The 18062-nt window shown below is 62.7% G+C and overlaps 1 protein-coding gene across 1 annotated transcript; it reads left to right on the forward strand.

Annotated features, from left to right (window-relative positions):
* Positions 1–599: 599 nt before the first annotated feature.
* Positions 600–18059, forward strand: SPTBN4 (spectrin beta, non-erythrocytic 4; the record flags this gene model as incomplete). Its single annotated transcript, XM_040543736.1, has 22 exons — positions 600–772; positions 867–1018; positions 1238–1411; positions 1495–1586; positions 1675–1755; positions 1857–1972; positions 2573–2685; positions 3528–3715; positions 3800–3917; positions 3997–4155; positions 4763–5065; positions 5144–5294; positions 5557–6427; positions 6506–6643; positions 7211–7967; positions 8503–8705; positions 8924–9014; positions 10995–11135; positions 13882–14142; positions 16882–17106; positions 17744–17833; positions 17946–18059. Coding segments are annotated over exons 1-22 (4656 nt in total), but the record flags the coding sequence as incomplete, so codon positions are not given.
* Between the last annotated feature and the right edge of the window lie 3 nt (positions 18060–18062).

Raw genomic sequence — 18062 nt, forward strand, 5'->3', positions numbered from 1 at the left:
GGGCCATTGGGGGTCGGGGGGGCTGTGTGGGATGCGGGGGGGGCTGTATGGGATTTGGGGGGGGGGGCTACAGGGGGGCTGGGGGTCTCTATGGGGTGCTGGGGGGGCTGCAGGGGTGCTGGGGGCGGTTCTATGGGATTTTGGGGGTGCTGCAGGTGGGCTGAGGGGTCTCTGGGGGATGCTGGGGGGGCTATATGGGGAGCTGGGGGGGCTGCATGGGGTGCTGGGGGGTCTCTATAGGAATTTGGGGGGAGTTTCTATGGGATTTGGGGGGGTCTCCATGGGATTTTGGGGGGTCTCTATGGGGTGCTGGGGGGCTGTAGGGGCGTTGAGGGGGTCTCTGGGGGATGCTTTGGGGGGGCTGCAGGGGTTGCTTTTCGGGAGGGCTGCACCAGATGCTCGGGGGTACCTAGGATGATGTGGGGGGGCTGCTGGGAGGCAGTTAGGGTGAGGGGGGCTGTGGGGTCCCCCATTGCCCCCTCCCCCCAACACCCCACAACTGGGGTGTGGAGGAGCCCCCCTTAATCCCAAAGGGAAAGGGGGGCACAACGGATGGACGGACGGACGGACAGATGGGGACATTTCGGGGGTCCCGCACCCCCCCACGACCCTATCAACCCCCCCTAATAAAAAAAAACCCTAAACCCCCCCCAGATGGCGACCGAGGTGGACACCATGGAGGTGCAGCAGAACAACAACGGCCCCTGGGAGGGTCCCGACCCCACGGCCACCGCCAAGCTCTTCGAGTGCTCCCGCATCAAAGCCTTGGCTGGTGGGACCCTGCCCGGCACCCATGGGTGCTCCTGGGGGGGTTGGTGGGATTGGAGAGGGTCCGATGGGTTATTTGTGTCCCCCCCCCGGGGTAGACGAGCGGGACGCGGTGCAGAAGAAGACCTTCACCAAGTGGGTCAACGCGCACCTCGCCCGCGCCTCGTGCCGCGTCGGGGACCTCTACGCCGACCTCCGCGACGGCTACGTCCTCACCCGCCTCCTCGAGGTGCTCTCCGGGGAGCAGCTGGTGAGAAATGGAGTCACCCCAGCACCCCCTTGCCCCAAAAAGTCACCCCCAACTCTTCCCATCTATCCATCGCCCCCTTCCCATCCGTCCATCGCCCCAAGACCCAAGCGGGGCTCCAACCATCTCCGTAGGGTTCTTGGTGGAGCCTTGGCAGTTTTTTGGGGGAGATTGGGGGTGTTGGGGGGTTGTGACCCCCCCTCTTTATTTTTGGGGTGTCAGCCGAAGCCGACGCGGGGCCGGATGCGGATCCACTCTCTGGAGAACGTGGACAAGGCGCTGCAGTTCCTCAAGGAGCAACGGGTGCACCTGGAGAACGTGGGCTCGCACGACATCGTGGACGGCAACCACCGCCTGACCCTCGGCCTCATCTGGACCATCATCCTCCGCTTCCAGGTGGGCTGGCTGGGGGAGGGGTCCCCTGGATTTGGGGACGGGGTCCCCAGCCCCGGTGGCAGTGCCCCATTGGCTTCATCCAGATCCAGGTGATCAAGATCAAGACCGAGGACAACCGCGAGACACGCTCGGCCAAGGACGCGCTGCTGCTCTGGTGCCAGATGAAGACAGCAGGGTGAGTGGTGGCACCGTCCCCACGCCAGGATGGGTCCTCCCCCCCCCCCCCCAAAAAAAAGGGGTGACCCTCCCCTTTCTTCCCACAGGTACCCTGAGGTGAACATCCAGAACTTCACCACCAGCTGGAGGGACGGGCTGGCCTTCAACGCGCTCATCCACAAGCACAGGTCGGCCACGGGGGTGGGGGCTCCTCTGTGGGGTTGGTGTTTTTTTTTGGGGGGGGGGACACCCCAAAATTGGGCTCCACGTGGCTGTGTCCCGATTGCAGGCCGGATCTCATCGACTTCCACAAGCTGACCAAGTCCAACGCTACCTACAACCTACAGCAAGCCTTCAACACAGCCGAACAGCAGCTGGGGCTCAGCAAGCTGCTGGACCCCGAGGGTAGGGACGGGACGGGACGGGATGTCCTCATGTCCCTGCTGCTGCTGGGGGACTCCGTCTATCTGTCCGTCCACCCATCTGTCCACCCATCCATCTATCCATCTCTTCATCCATCCATCTACACATCTGTCCATCCATCTGTCCATCTGTCTGTCCATACATCCATCTGTTCTTCCATCCATCTATGTATCTGTCCATCCATCTGTCCATCTATTTGCCCATCCATCTGCCCCATCTGTCTACCCATCATCCATCCACCCATCTGTCCGTCTGTCTATCCATTTATCCATCTCTTCATCCATCTATCCATCTGTCCATCCGTCCATCTGTCCATCCATCTGTCCATCCATTCACCCATCTAGCCATCCACCTGTCCATCCATCCGTCTGTCTGTCTGTGTGGGGTGCGAGGTCTTCTCCACCCGCCCACCCCAACCTCATCCAACCCATCCTCCTCAACCCATCGCTCGCTCCTGGTTAATTCCTCCCGGCTTTGTTTGCTGCCCCCAAGGACTTCTTCAGCCCGGGGATGGTGGTGGTGAGGGGGGGGGGCATTTTGGGGGCAGGGGGGCTCAGGGACGGACGCTTCGCTGCCTGGCAGATGTCAACATGGAGGACCCTGACGAGAAGTCCATCATCACCTACGTGGTCTCCTTCTACCACTACTTCTCCAAGATGAAAGCGCTGGCCGTGGAGGGGAAGCGCATCGGGAAGGTGGGCGTCGAGGTGTCCCTGTGTCACTCCGTGGGGTGCTGGACCCCCAACCCCACGGGGAGCCCCCTCCTGTGCTCCATGGGGGGCTCCGTCCGTGGCTCCGTGAGGTGCCCCAGCCCAACAGGTGCTGGGTGGTGTCCCACGGGATGCACCCCAAACCTTGCGCAGTTGCTTGAGGGTTGCAGGGTGCACCCCTGCACCACACATGGTTGCTTGAGTGCCACAGGTGCACCATTGCACCATGCACGGCTGCTTCGGGATTGCAGGATGCGTCCTTGCACCACATATGAGTGCTCGAGGGGTTGCAGGATGCACTCCTGCAGCATGCAAGGTTGTTCAAGGGGGTTGCAAAATGCAACCCTGCACCACGCATGGTTGCTTGAGGGCCACAGGTGCACCATTGCACCATGCGTAGTTGCTTCAGGATTACAATATGCATCCTTGCACCATGCATGGTTGCTTGAGGGGTTGCAAAATGCACCCCTGCACCACATGTGGTTGTTTGAGGGTTACAGGTGCATGCTTGCACTGTGCACAATTGCTTCAGGATTGCAGGATGCATCATTGCACCATACACGGTTGCTCAAGGTGTTGCAAGATGCACCCCTGCACCGTGCATGATTGCTCAATGGGTTGCAGGATGCACCCTTGCACCATGCATGGTTCCTCAAGGGGTTGCAGGATGCAACCCTGCACCACACATCATTGCTTGAGGGCCACAGATGCACCCTTGCACCATGCACAGTTGCTTCAGGGTTGCAATATGCATCCTTGCACCATGCATGGTTGCCTCGGGGGGTCTGTGGGAAGCCCCCCCAAGTTGTGCATGCCCCCGCACCCAGGTGCTGGATCAGGCCATGGAGATCGAGGCCATCATCGAGCGGTACGAGGCGCTGGCGGCCGAGCTGCTGGCCTGGGTGCAGCACACCGTCACCATCATCAGCAACCAGAAGTTCGCCAACTCCCTCACCGGGGTGCAGCAGCAGCTCCAGGCCTTCACCGCCTTCTGCACCCTGGAGAAACCCGTCAAGTGAGGGTCCCGGGGAGGGGACGAGGGTGGGGGGGACAAGGTCGGGGGCCACATTCTGACCTTCTGCTGCCCACCCCATGAAAGGTTCCAGGAGAAGGGGAACCTGGAGGTGCTGCTCTTCACCATCCAGAGCAAGCTGAGGGCCACCAACCGCAAGCTCTACGTCCCCAGCGAGGGCAAGAGCATCTCCGACATCAACAAGGTTCTGGTGGGACGGGGGCGAGGCGTCCCCCCGGGGGACCCTCGGGGCGAAACCCCGTTGCAACCACTCCCCCTTGTAGGCTTGGAGCTGCCTGGAGAAGGCAGAGCACGAGCGGGAGGTGTCGCTGCGCAACGAGCTGATCCGGCAGGAGAAGCTGGAGCTGCTGGCCCAACGCTTTGACCACAAGGCGGCCATGCGGGAGACGTGGCTGAACGAGAACCAGCGGCTGGTGTCGCAGGTGGGGGGGCTCAATGGGGACCCCCCCCACACCGGGAAAAAGAGGGGGAGGGGCATGTGGTTCTGGATGCTGGGTGGGGTTGGGGTTCTTGGGGAGAACGGTGGGACTGGCGTTGGTGGGTTCCTGGTGGGCACCCCGAGGGCCAAGGTCATGCCAAGGGTTGGTGATGGCCAATCATAGATTGATTTTGGTTGGAGAAGACCCCAGTGGCCAAGTCCAACCAGCAACCAGTGTTCCCAGTCTGGTGGGACGTCCCCATGGGGTCCTGCTCTTCAGTGCAGGGGCCAGGGTCATCCCAAGGGTTGGTGATACCAAAGGGTAGGTTCATTTTGGTTGGAGAAGACCTCAATGGCCAAGTCCAACTATCAACCAGTGTTCCCAGCTTGGCGGGACATCCCCATGGGGTTCTGCTCACCAGTGTGATGCACCAAGACCACCACAAGGGTTGACATTGCCCAAGGATAGATTCCTTTTGGTTGGAGAAGACCTTCTAGGTTATCAGGTCCTACCATCAACCAGTGCTCCCAGCTTGGTGGGACATCCCCACGGGGTCCAGCTCTCCTAGGTGGGGGGCCCACCTTCCTTACAACATCTCCCCCCACCCCAGGACAACTTTGGCTACGACCTGCCGGCGGTGGAGGCGGCCATGAAGAAGCATGAGGCCATCGAGGCTGACATCTCCTCCTACCAGGAGCGCATCCAGGTGGTGGTGGAGCTGGCTCTGGAGATGGAGTCCGAGGGCTACTACGACACCAAGCGCATCAGCGCGCAGAAGGACAACATCCTGCGGCAGTGGGGACTGCTGACCGAGCTGGTCCGCGCCCGCCGTGCCCGCCTCGAGCAGAACTTGGCCCTGCAGAAGATCTTCCAGGAGATGGTCTACATGATCGACTGGATGGAGGAGATGCAGGTAGAGCCGGGGGACGCCGGGCATCCCCAAGGAGGACGCGAACTCCAGACCCCATTGGCTTCGCCCCCCATTCCCCAGGTGCTGCTGGTCTCCAAGGACTTGGGGAAGCACCTGCTGGAGGTGGAGGACCTGCTGCAGAAGCATGGGCTGCTGGAGGCTGACATTTCTGCCCAGACCGAGCGGGTTCAGGCACTCAATGCCGCCGCGCTCAAGTTCTCGGAGCTGGAGGGTAACGGGGACCACCAGGGTGGGGGCCACTGGGTTGGATGCCACCAGGTTGGGTGCCACCGGGTTGGGTGTCACCAGGTTGGTTGCCACCAGGTCACTAGGTTGGGTGCCAAGAGGGTAGGTGCCACCACGCTGGTTGCCCCCAGGTTGGGTTCCACCATGTTGGGTGCCACCAGGATGGGTGCCATCAGGTTGGGTGCCACCAGAGGGGCTGAGCAGGGGGTTCAAGACCTTCCTTGCTAAGTCATCTTCTCCTGCCCCAGGCTACCAGCCCTGCGACCCTCAGATCGTCTGCAACCGGGTGAACCACGTCCAGACGTGCCTGGAGGAGCTGGGGGAGATGGCGGCCAAGAGGCGCAAGGAGCTGGAGGACTCGCGCCAGCTCTGGGCCTTTTTCCAGGAGATGGAGGAGGCCGAGGCATGGATCCGCGAGAAGGAGCAGATCTTGGCCGCCAAGACGTGTGGCCGGGACCTGAGCAGCGTGCTGACGCTGACCACCAAGCACAAGAGCATGTTGGGCGAGCTGGGCAGTCGGCGGGCACTGCTGCACCAGACCATGAAGCGGGGCGAGCAGATCCTGGCCAAGAAGAGGTTCAGCCCCAGCGGGATCCAGGAGAAGATCCGAGAAGTCCGCCTGCGCTGGAAGAAGCTGGAGGAGGTGACGGGGCTGCACCAGCAGCGGCTGCAGGAGGCCCTCAACTTCTTCCAGTTCAGCGCCGAGACGGACGACCTGGTGGCCTGGCTGCAGGACACCTACCGCATCGTCTCCAGCGACGACTTTGGCCACGACGACTACTCCACCCAAGCGCTGCTGCGGAAGCACCGGGCGGTGGTGGAGGAGGTGGAGAAGCACCGGGCAGCTGTGGTGGCCCTCCGTAAGCAGCTGGCGCTGCTGGCGCCCGAGCACCGCCAAGGGGTGGACGTGCAGATCCGTGTGGTGGAGGTGGAGCAGCTCTACGGGGAGGTGGCTGAGGTGGCCGTGCTGCGGCAGCAGTGGCTGCAGGACGCCCTGGCCGTCTACCGCATGTTCAGCGAGGTGCACGCCTGCGAGGTCTGGGTGGATGAGAAGGAGCAGTGGTTGGAGAGGATGGAGGTGCCGGAGGAGCTGGATGAGGTTGAGGTGGTGCAGCACAGGTGCGGGATGGTGGGGACCGGGCGCCCGGTGGCCGCTGTCCCTCGGGGACACTGATGTCCCCATCCTGCTCGGGGCAGGTTTGAGAGCCTGGACCAGGAGATGAACAGCGTGATGGGCCGCATCCTGGACGTCAACCAGGTGGTGCAGCAGCTGGTGGAAGGAGGCCACCCCAGCTCGGAGGAGGTCCGTGCCTGCCAGGACCACCTCAACAGCAGGTATCGGTGTGGGGAGCGGGCAGCTCGGTGGTGCACGGGGCCAAGCCCACCACAAGGGTTGGCGATGGTCAAGGGTAGATTGATTGTTTGGAGAAGACCCCAATGGTCAAGTCCAACCATCAACCAGTGCTCCCAGATTGTTGAGATGTCCCCATGGGGTCCAGCTCTTCAATGCAATGCACCAAGTCCATCCCAATGGTTGGTGATGCCCAATGATGGATTGATTTTGGTTGGAGAAGACCCCAATGGTCAAGCCCAACCATCAACCAGTGCTCCCAGCCTGGTGGGACATCCCCATGGGGTCCAACTCTCCAACGCAATGCACCATGCTCACCACAAAGGTTGGCCATGCCCAGTGATAAATTCATTTTGGTTGGAGAAGACCTTCTAGATAATCAGGTCCAACCACCAACCAGTGCTCCCAGCCTAGTGGTATGTCCCCATGGGATCGTGCCCTCCAATGCAACACGCCAAGCCCACCGCAAGGGTTGGCCATTCTGAGGCCGGGCCTCCTCGTGGAGGCAGAGCCTCCGCAGGGCTCCATCCCCTGCTTGTCCCCATCCCCAGGTGGAACCGGGTGGTGGAGCTGGTGGAGCACAAGAAGGGGCAGCTCAGCTCGGTGCTGAAGATCCAGAACTATCTGCTGGAGTGCGCTGAGATGAAGGCGCAGGTGCGGGAGAAGCGGAAAGCCATTGAGGCCACGCAGTCGGGCGGCGGCGACCTGGGTGGCGTGCTGGCCTTGCAGCGGCGCCTCTCCACCATGGAGGCCGCGCTGGTGGTGCTGGAGCCCAGGCTGGTGGAGCTGCAGCGTGAGGGTGAAGCCTTGGCTGCGGACCACCCGGGGCGGGCCATGGAGGTCCTGCTGCCCTTCGAGGAGATCAGCGAGGAGTGGGAGGCCCTGAAGCGGGCGCTGCAGGGCTGCGAGGACTCACTCAGCGTCGCCGGGCGCTTGCAGCAGTTCATCCAAGACCTGGACAACTTCTTGGGGTGGTTGGTGAAGACCCAAGCAGCGGTGGCCAACGAGGAGGTGCCGGGCAGCTTGGCTGAGGCGGAGAGGCTGCTGAACCAACACGCGGCCCTCAAGGAGGAGATCAATGGATACGAGGAGGACTACACCAAGATCCAGGCGGCCAGCGACCTCCTGGCGCTGGAGGAGGCCGAGGTCCCCTACCTCTCGCTCCAGCAGTGGCTGCAGAAGCTGGACGCGGGCTGGGGGAAGCTTCTGCAGAGCTGGGAGGCTCGCCGGGAGGTGCTGGTGCAGGCGCACGTCTTCCACCTCTTCCTCCGTGACGTCAAGCAGTGCGAGGCCAGCCTGTACAACCAGGTTGGCCTTGCCTCCTCGGGGACGTCGCAGCCCCAAAGTGGGGGAGAGGATGGGAGGGGAAGGGCTTGGTGGCCTCCATGGGGAAGGCTGGGAGAAGGACTTGGTGGTCTCCATGGGGAAGGCTGGGAGGAGATGGAGAAGATGGGCTTGGTGGCCTCCATGGGGAGGACGGAGAGTGGAGAAGTCTGGAAGGAGAAGGGCTTGGTGGCCTCCACAGGGAGGAAGGAGACTGGGGAAGGCTGAGAGGAGAAGAGCTTGGTGGCCTCCATGGGGAAGGCTGGAAGAAGGGCTTGGTGGCCTCCGTGGGGAGGATGGAGACTGGGGAAGTCTGCAAGGAGAAAGACATGGTGGCCTGCATGGGGAAGGCTGGGAGGAGAAGGGCATGGTGGCCTCCATTGGAAACACCGTGAGGAGATGGACTTGGTGGCCTCCATGGCCTCCATGGGGAAGACTGGGAGGAAATGGGCTTGGTGGCCTCCACGGGGAGGCTAGAGCAGCCCCGCAGGTGGCACCAGGCCGTCTCCTACCCCCCCAGGAGTCCGCGCTGGCCCACGCCGAGCTCCCCGACACGGTGGAGGCCGTGGCCAACGCCATCAAGAAGCACCGGGACTTCACCACCTCCATGGAGCTCGGCCTCCACAAGGTCCAGCTGGCCCTCCAGGCCGGCGAGAGCCTCCAGCGCCAGGGCAACCTCTACAGCGCCCGCGTGGCGGAGGCCATGGACTCCCTCCGCACCAAGTAGGCGCCCCCCCTCGGTGACAACGACCCCCCCCCCCCCCATTGATGGGTGCATCCCAGTGGGCCTCCACCACCCCGTGCCTCAGTTTCCCTTTGGATCACAGCAGCGTTTTGGGGGAATGATGGAAGCGGGGGGGGGAGTTGTGGTTGAGGGGGGGGGGTCCGGAGGTTTAAAGGAGGGGTGGGGGGGTTGATGCAAGCCCCCCCGGCCCCCCCAGGAGCCACCGCAACGCCGAGCTGGCGCAGGAGTGGATGCAGCGCCTGCAGGACCACCTGGAGCTGCAGCAGTTCCTGCAGGACTGCCACGAGGTAGGGGCCGAGACCCCCCCCCCAAAAAAAATAAATCCACACTTGGGGGGGCCCCAAAAATAAATTCACACTGGGGGGGTCCCCACTGGCTGCTTGAGGGGGCACAGGGGGACCAGGATGTGTCCCCCTCCCCATGCCGTGGGGCTGGTGGCCCGTGGGGGGGGGGGGGGCTGCTGGTTTTGGGGGGGCTATGTGCTATTTTGGGGGAGGGCTGTGTGATATTTTAGGGGGCTGGATCCTAATTTGGGGGGATGTATCTCATTTTAGGGGGCTGAATGCTATTTTGGGGGTGCTACATCCTATTTTGGGGTCTGTGTCTTATTTTGGGGGTCTAAGTGCTGTTTTGGGGGGATACATGTTATTTTGGGGGTGCTGCATCCTATTCTGGGGGGACTGTATCCTCTTTTGGGGCTCTATATCCTATTTTGGGATGCTATATCCAATTTGGGGGGCTATATCCTATTTTTGGGGTGCTGCATCCTAATCTTAGTGGGCTGCATCCTGTTTTTGGGGTACTGTATCCTATTTTGGGGGGGCACATCCTATTTTTTGGTACTGCATCTTATTTTGTGGGGCTGAATCCCTACTTTTGGGGGCCACATCCTACTTCTGTGATGCTGCGTCCTATTTTTTGGGTGCTGCATCTTATTTTTGGGGTGCTACATCCTATTTTTGGTGGTCTGTATCCTATTTTTGGGGTGCTGCATCCTAATTTTGGGGTGCTGCATCCTAATTTTGGTGGGCTATGTCCTATTTTTGGTTTTCTGCATCCTATTTTTTGGGCGCCGCATCTTATTTTGGAGTGCTGCATCTTGCTTTTGGGGTGCTGCATCCTAATTTTGGTGGGCTGTCCTATTTTTGGGGTGCTGCATCCTATTTTTGGGGGGACTGAATCCTATTTTTGGGTGCTGCATCCTCTTTTTGGAAGACTGCATGCTATTTTGGGGGGCCACATCCTATTTTTGGGGTGCTTCATCCTAATTTTGATGGGCTGCATCCGATTTTTGGGGTGCTGCATCTGATTTTTTGGGTGCTGCATCTTATTTTTTGACTGCTGCATCTTGTTTTTGGGGTGTTGCATCCTAATTTTGGTGGGCTGTCCTATTTTTGGGGTGCTGCATCCTATTTTTGGGGGGACCGAATCCTATTTTTTGGGTGCTGCATCCTCTTTTTGGAAGACTGCATGCTATTTTGGGGGGCCACATCCTATTTTGGGGGTGCTTCGTCCTAATTTTGATGGGCTGCATCTTATTTTTGGGTGCTGCATCCTATTTTGGGGTGTTGCATCCTCTTTTTGGGGTGCTGCATTGTCTTTTTGGAAGACTGCATCCTATTTTGGGGGGCCACATCCTATTTTTGGGGTGCTTCATCCTAATTTTGGTGGGCTGCATCTTATTTTTGGGGTGCTGCATCCTATTTTTTGGGTGCTGCATCCTACTTTTGGGGTGCTGCATCCTATTTTTGGGGTGCTGCATCTTATTTTCTGACTGCTGCATCTTGCTTTTGGGGTGCTGCATCCTGACTTTGGTGGGCTGTCCTATTTCTGGGGTGCTGCATCCTATTTTTGGGGGGGACCGAATCCTATTTTCGGGTGCTGCATCCTCTTTCTGGTGGGCTCCATCCTCTTTCTGGGACGCCGTACCCCATTCCCAGCTCGCCTTACCCTATTTTCGGGATGCCCTACCCCATTTTCGGGGTGCCCTACCTCCCCGCGGGGGGGCTCCCACCCTTTTTTGTGCCCCCCACCCTCTCCCCGGGGGGGGGGGGGGGGGGGCAGGAGGCTGGCCGAGGTGCCGGATCCGGCCCCGGCGCTCCGCCCGGCTGCTGCAGGGCTCTGCGGCATCGCGCCCATGCAACCGCGCAGGTACCGACATTTCGGGTGGGGGGGGCACTTAGGGCAAGAAGGAAACCGGGGGGGGTGGGGGGGGGGTGGGTCCCCGATTTCGGGGGACCCTCGGCGACCCCCCAGGCTCTCCGCAGCTGGACGGTTGGGTCGGGGAGAAGGTGGCGATGGCGCAGGATCCGGCCCCGGAGCAGCGACCCCATAAACGTTGGCTCCAGCACCAGGCGTTTATGGCCGAGCTGGCGCAGAACCGGGAGTGGCTGCAGCGCATCGAGGAGGTAAAAAATGGGGGGGGGGGGGTCCCAAGGGGGGTGTGGGGGGGTGGGCTTCTTTCCCCCCCCCACTTCCCCGGAGCTTGCGCCGCCGCAGCTGCATCCTCGTGAACGGGCGGGGGGCTCCGGGGGGGGGGATGAGGCGCTCGTAGAGCCCCCCCTCGGTGCGGCCCCTGCTTGGTGCGAGCCCCCCCCCCCCCCCCCGCATTGAGCCCCCCCGCATTGAGCCTCCCCCCCCATTGAGCCCCCCCCCATTTCATCCCCCTCGTTGAGCCCCCCCCTTTGAGCCCCACATTGCACAAACCCCCCATTGAGCCCCCCCCATTGCCTCCCCCCTTTGAGCCCCCCCATTTCACCCCCCCATTTCATCCCCCCCCACTGCACCCCCCCATGACGCCCCCTGTATTTCACCCCCCCATTGCGCCCCTCCCATTTTGCCCCCCCATTTCACCCCCCCATTTTGCCCCCCCATCGTCCCCCCCTCGCATCCTCCCCTCATTGCACGCCCCCCCCCCCCCCCGCATCCCCCCCCCACAGCATTTCCCATCACTGCATCCTTCAGCAGCTGCCCCCCCCCGCCGTTGCAGGCCCTATTTCGTCGGAGCCCCCCCAAAAAAAACTGCCCCCCCCACTGCCCCATCTTGATCACCCCCCCTTTTGCTGCACCCCCTTTTCCTGCACCCCCCCTTGTTACATGCGTGCCCCCCCCCCCCCAGCTGCACCCCCCCCAAAAATGCATCTCCCCGGGTGCCCCCCCAAAACCAAAATACCCCCCCCCAAATTTTATATACCCCCCACTGCCCCCCAAAAAACTGCCCCCCCAGAACTGCATCCCCCCAAACTGTATCCCCCCCAAAACCTTCACCCCCCAACCTGCCACCCCCAAACTGCCCCCCCTTATTGCCCCCCTTTATTGCCCCCCTTATTGCCCCCCTTATTGCCCCCCCTTTATTTTACTCCCCTTATTGCCCCCCTTTATTGCCCCCGCTTTATTTTACCCCCCTTATTGCCCCCCCTTTATTGCCCCCTTTTATTGTCCCCCCTTTATTGCCCCCCTTATTGCCCCCCCTTATTGCCCCCCTTTATTGCCCCCCTTATTGCCCCCCTTTATTGCCCCCGCTTTATTTTACCCCCCTTATTGCCCCCCCTTTATTGCCCCCCCTTTTATTGCCCCCCTTTTATTGCCCCCCCTTGCCTTTATTTTACCCCCTTATTGCCCCCCCCTTATTACCTCCCCCCCTTGCTGCCCCCCCCAAATGGGGGTCCCCATCCTTGGGGCCCTCCCCATCCGCAGCCGCCCCCCCCCATCTCCCCCCCGGGCACACGTGTGTGTGCGCGTGCGTTGCCCCCCCCCCCCCCCCCCCGAAGCACACGTCCCATGTCCCCCCCCGCACACGTTCCCCCCCCCCCCCCCCGCCCGCGCTCCCCTCTCGCACGGCTGCACCCGGCCCAAAATCGCTGCAGCCGCCGCAGCCGCTCGTGAGCTGGGGACATGGGGGGGGGACATTGGGGACACCGGGGAGAGGGACAGGGGGACAGCGGGGGGGTGGGGGGTGGGGTGGGGGACACGGGGATGCCCCAGGTGGGGTGGTTTGGGGACCCCCGCCCCCCCCCCCCCCCCCCGGCTTGGCAAGGTCCTCGAGCGGTGTGTTTCTGTCCCCGTGTCCCCTTGTGACCATCCCTGTCCCCCCAACCTGTGTCCCCCCAATGCTGTCCCCCCCATGTCCCCCTGACCCCCTCCATGTCCCTCTGTCCCCATTCACGTCCCCATGTCCCCCTGGCCCCATCCACATCCCTATGTCCCCATCCATGTCCCCATGTCCCCACATCCCCCCAACCCCATGTCCCCATCCACGACCCCCCCCATCCTCCTGTCCCCATGTCCCCATATCCCCATGTCCCCCCACCCTGTCCCCATATCCCCATGCCCCCTGCCCCCATCCATGTCTCCATGTCCCCCTGTCACTTTGTCCCCATCCATGCCCCCATGTCCCCCGTCCCCGTCCATGCCCCCTGTCCCCACCCATGTCCCCCTGTCCCCATGTCCCCATCCCCATATCCCCATGTCTCCATCCACGTCCCCATGTCCCCATCCATGTCCCCCTGTCCCCATGTCCCCATCCACATCGCCATATCCCCATGTTCCCATCCACGTTCCCCTGTCCCCATCCATGTCCCCATGTCCCCATCCATATCCCCATATCCCCATGTCTCCGTCCACGTCCCCCTGTCCCCATGTCCCCATGTCCCAATGTGCCCATCCTTGTCCCCATATCCCCACGTCCCCATGTCCCCATCCACGTCCCCATGTCCCCATCCATGTCCCCACGTCCCCATATCCCCACACCCCATCCCCATCCCCATATCCCCACGTCCCCATGTCTCCATCCACGTCCCCATGTCCCCACATCCCCATCCCCATGTCCCCGTGTCCCCATCCACACCCCCCATCCCCATATCCCCACATCCCCATCCCCATATCCCCATGTCCCCATCCACGTCCCCGTGTCCCCACCCTGTCCCCGTGTCCCCACCCTGTCCCCATGTCCCCGTCCCCATGTCCCCATGTCCCCATCCCCATCCCCATCCCCATCCCCATGTCCCCATCCACATCCCCACATCCCCATCCCCATCCCCATATCCCCACGTCCCACCCCCCCATATCCCCACCCCCCCACGTCCCCATCCGCGTCCCCCCTGTCCCCACCCTGTCCCCACGCCCCCCCCCCCCCCCCACTCCTTGCCCCCCCAGGAAGGCCAGCAGCTCCTGCAGGCCAAGCCGGCCCTGGCGGGGGCCGTGGCCCCGCAGCTGGCGGCGGTGCGGCGGCGCTGGCAGGAGCTGGAGAGCGCGGCCCAGGCGCGGGGGCAGCGGCTGCGGGCGGCGGGCGCTGCCGAGCGGTTGCAGCGCGGCTACGCCGAGCTCGACCAGCGCCTGGCCCGCCTGGAGGAGCAGCTACGGGCGGCCGGGGGGGCCCAGCCCGCCGCCATCGGCACCCAGCTCCGGAGGTTGCAGGTGGGGGGGGGGGGGGGGGGGATAAGGGGGTGTTCGGGGGGGAATGGGCGGGTTTGGGGAGGGGTTCGAGGTCATCGGATTGGGGTTTGGGGGATATTTGGGGTCAAGGGAGGGGGGTTTGGGGGGGATTTGGGGTCATTGGATTGGGGTTTGGGGTCATTGGATTGGGGTTTGGGGGGGTGGGGGGGGTTGGAGGGGGGTTTGGGGTCATTGGAGGGGGGTTTGGGGTCGTTGGAGGGGGGTTTGGGGTCATTGGATTAGGGTTTGGAGGGGTTGGGGTCATTGGATGGGGGTTTGGGGGGGTTTGGGGGGGTTGGAGGGGGGTTTGGGGTCATTGGAGGGGGGTTTGGGGTCATTGGATTGGGGTTTGGAGGGGTTTGGGGTCATTGGATGGGGGGCTGGGGGCGTTGGGGGGGGTTGGGGTCATTGGAGGGGGGTTTGGGGTCATTGGATTGGGGTTTGGAGGGGTTGGGGTCATTGGATGGGGGTTTGGGGGGGTTTGGGGGGGTTGGAGGGGGGTTTGGGGTCATTGGAGGGGGGTTTGGGGTCATTGGATTGGGGTTTGGAGGGGTTTGGGGTCATTGGATGGGGGGGCTGGGGGCGTTGGGGGGGGTTGGGGTCATTGGAGGGGGGTTTGGGGTCATTGGATTGGGGTTTGGAGGGGTTGGGGTCATTGGATGGGGGGTTTGGGGGGGTTAGGGGGGTTGGAGGGGGGTTTGGGGTCATTGGAGGGGGGTTGGGGTCATTGGAGGGGGGTTTGGGGTCATTGGATTGGGGTTTGGAGGGGTTGGGGTCATTGGATGGGGGTTTGGGGGGGGTTGGGGGGGTTTTGGGGGGCTTTGGGGTCATTGGAGGGGGGTTTGGGGTCATTGGATGGGGGGGCTGGGGGGGTTGGGGGGAGTTTGGGGCCATTGGAGGGGGATTTGGAGGGGTTGGGGTCATTGGATGGGGGTTTGGGCGGGTTGGGGGGGTTGGAGGGGGGTTTGGGGTCGTTGGAGGGGGGTTTGGGGTCATTGGATTGGGGTTTGGAGCGGTTGGGGTCATTGGATGGGGGTTTGGGGGATACTTGGGGTCAAGGGAGGGGATTTTGGGCGGATTTGGGGTCATTGGATGGGGGTTTGGGGGGTTTGGAGGGTGTTGGAGGGGGGTTTGGGGTCATTGGATGAGGATTTGGGGGATATTTGGGGTCAAGGGAGGGGGATTTGGGGTCATTGGATTGGGGTTTGGTGGTTTGGGAGTGTTGGAGGGGGGGTTGGGGTCATTGGAGGGGGATTTGGGGTCATTGGATGGGGGTTTGGGGGGGGTCTGGGGGGCTTGGAGTGGGGTTTGGGGGGGGTGGAGTGGGGTTTGGGGAGGATTGGGGGGGTTGAAGGGGGTATTGGGGGCATTGGAGTGGGGTTGGGATCATTGGAGTGGGGTTTGGGGTCATTGGATGGGGGTTTGGGGGGTTTGGGGGGGGGGGTGGGGTCATTGGAGGGGAGTTTGCGAGATATTTGGGGTCAAGGGAGGGGGATTTGGGGGGATTTGGGGTCACTGGAGGGGGTTTTGGGGGCTTGGAATGGGGCTTGGGGGGGTTGGAGTGGGGTTTGGGGAGGATTGGGGGGGTTGGAGGGGGCGTAGGGGGGTATTGGGGGTGTTGGAGGCGGGTTTGGGGTCGCTGGAGGAGGGTTTGGGGGATATTTGGGGTCAAGGGAGGGGGATTTGGGGTCATTGGATTGGGGTTTGGGAGGTTTGGGGAGGTTGGAGTGGGGTTTGGGGAGATTTGGGGTCATTGGAGTGGGGTCTGGGGGGATTTTGGGGGTTGGAGCAGGGTTTGGGGGGGATTTGGGGGGGTTGCAGTTGGGGTTCAGCACCGGTTGCAATGGGGGCCCAGCACCACGTACACAAGGAGATCAGCACCACTGCAGTGAGCTCAGCACCATTACACCGAGCTCAGCACCACTGCACCGAGCTCAGCACCACTGCAACGAGCTCAGCACCACTGCAGCAGGGTCTCAGCACCACTGCACCGAGCTCAGCACCACTGCAGTGAGCTCAGCACCATTACACCGAGCTCAGCACCACTGCACCGAGCTCAGCACCACTGCACCGAGCTCAGCACCATTGCAGTGAGCTCAGCACCATTGCAGTAGGGTCTCAGCATCTTTGCAGCAGGCTCTCAGCACCACTCGCAGCATGGTCTCAGCACCATTGCAGCGAGCTTTCAGCCCCGTTGCGATAGGGTCTCAGCACCTTTGCACCAAGCTCAGCACCCTTGCACCAAGCTCAGCACCACTGCACCGAGCTCAGCACCATTGCAGTGAGCTCAGCACCGTTGCAGTAAGGTCTCAGCATCTTTGCAGCAGGGTCTCAGCACCATTGCACTGAGTTAGCACCACTGCACCGAGCTCAGCACCATTGCAGCGAGCTCTCAGCACAGTTTGCACTGAGTACTCAGCACCGTTTGCAGCAGGGTCTCAGCACCACTGCACCAAACTCTCAGCACCATTTGCACCAAGCCCTCAGCCCCATTGCAGCAGGGTCTCAGCACCCCTGCACTGAGCTCAGCACCTTTGCACCGAGCTCAGCACCCTTGCACCAAGCTCAGCACCCTTGCGCCGAGCTCAGCACCCCCCGCAGCCCCCTCCCAGCCCCGCTGCAGCCCGGCCAGGTGCTGAGTCACGGCCGAGGCTGCCCGGAGCTGCCGGTGCCGCGGTGCCGGCGCGTCCCCGGTGCCCACGGTCCCGCCGCCGCCCACAGACGATGGAGACGCAGGTGGAGGAGTGGTGCAAGGAGGTGGGTGAGCTGCAGGCGCAGGCGGCCGCGCTGCCCCCCGAGGCCCCCGGCGCGGAGGCGGTGGGCGAGCGGCAGAGCGCGGTGGGCACCCGCATCGTCCGCCTGATCGAGCCCCTCAAGGAGCGCCGCAGGATCCTGCTGGCTGCCAAGGAGGTGCACCAGGTCAGCCACGAGCTGGAGGACGAGGTGGTGAGTACGGGGTTGGGGGGGGATTGGGATTGGGGTGGGATTGGGATTGGGGTGGGGGTGGGATGGGGGTGGGGATGGGATGGGATTGGTATTGGGGTGGGGTGGGATTGGGGTGGGGGTGGCGATGGGATTGGGATTGGGGTGGGGATGGGATTGGGATTGGGGTGGGATTGGGGTGGGGAGGGGATTGGGATTGGGATGGGGATGGGGATGGGGATGGGGATGGGGATGGGGATGGGATGGGGATGGGACTGGGATGGGGATGGCACTGGAGTGAGGATGGGGTTTGGGTGGGATTGGGGTGGGGTTGGGATTGGGGTGAGGATGAGGATGGGCTTGGGATGGGGATGGGGATGGGATTGGGGTGGGATTGGGATGGGATTCGGTTGCAGATGGGAATGGGATTGGGATGGAATGGGGGTGGGATTGGGGTGGGATGGGAATGGGGATGGAATTGGGGTGGGGATGGGATTGGAATTGGGTTGGGAACTGGGATTGGGATGGGGATGGGGATGGGGACTGGGATTAGGATTGGGATTGGGATGGGGATGGGGATGGGGATGGGATGGGATGGGGATGGACCAGGACCGGTACAGGACCAGGACAGGACCCGGTCCCATCCCCTCCCGTCCCCCAGCTCTGGGTCCAGGACCGCCTGCCCCTGGCCACGCAGCAGGACCTGGGCACCAACCTGCAGACCGTGCAGCAGCTCATCAAAAAGAACCAGGTGAGGCCAGCGGCGAGGCCAGGGGGTGGGGGTGGGGCCACCATCATTTAGGGGGGGGTCCACCCCCCCTCACCCTCCCTTTCTGCACCCTCTTCCCACCCCCCCCCCCCAGAACCTCCGCCGGGAGATCCAGGTGCACCGTCCCCGCGTGGACGAGGTGCTGGAGCGCGCGGCGGCCGTGGCCTCCATCAAGAGCCCCGAGGCCGAGGGGGTGCGGAGGCTGCTGGAG

The sequence above is a fragment of the Cygnus olor genome, unplaced genomic scaffold (genome assembly GCF_009769625.2).
Source record: "Cygnus olor isolate bCygOlo1 unplaced genomic scaffold, bCygOlo1.pri.v2 scaffold_183_ctg1, whole genome shotgun sequence".
Lineage (NCBI taxonomy): Eukaryota > Metazoa > Chordata > Aves > Anseriformes > Anatidae > Cygnus > Cygnus olor.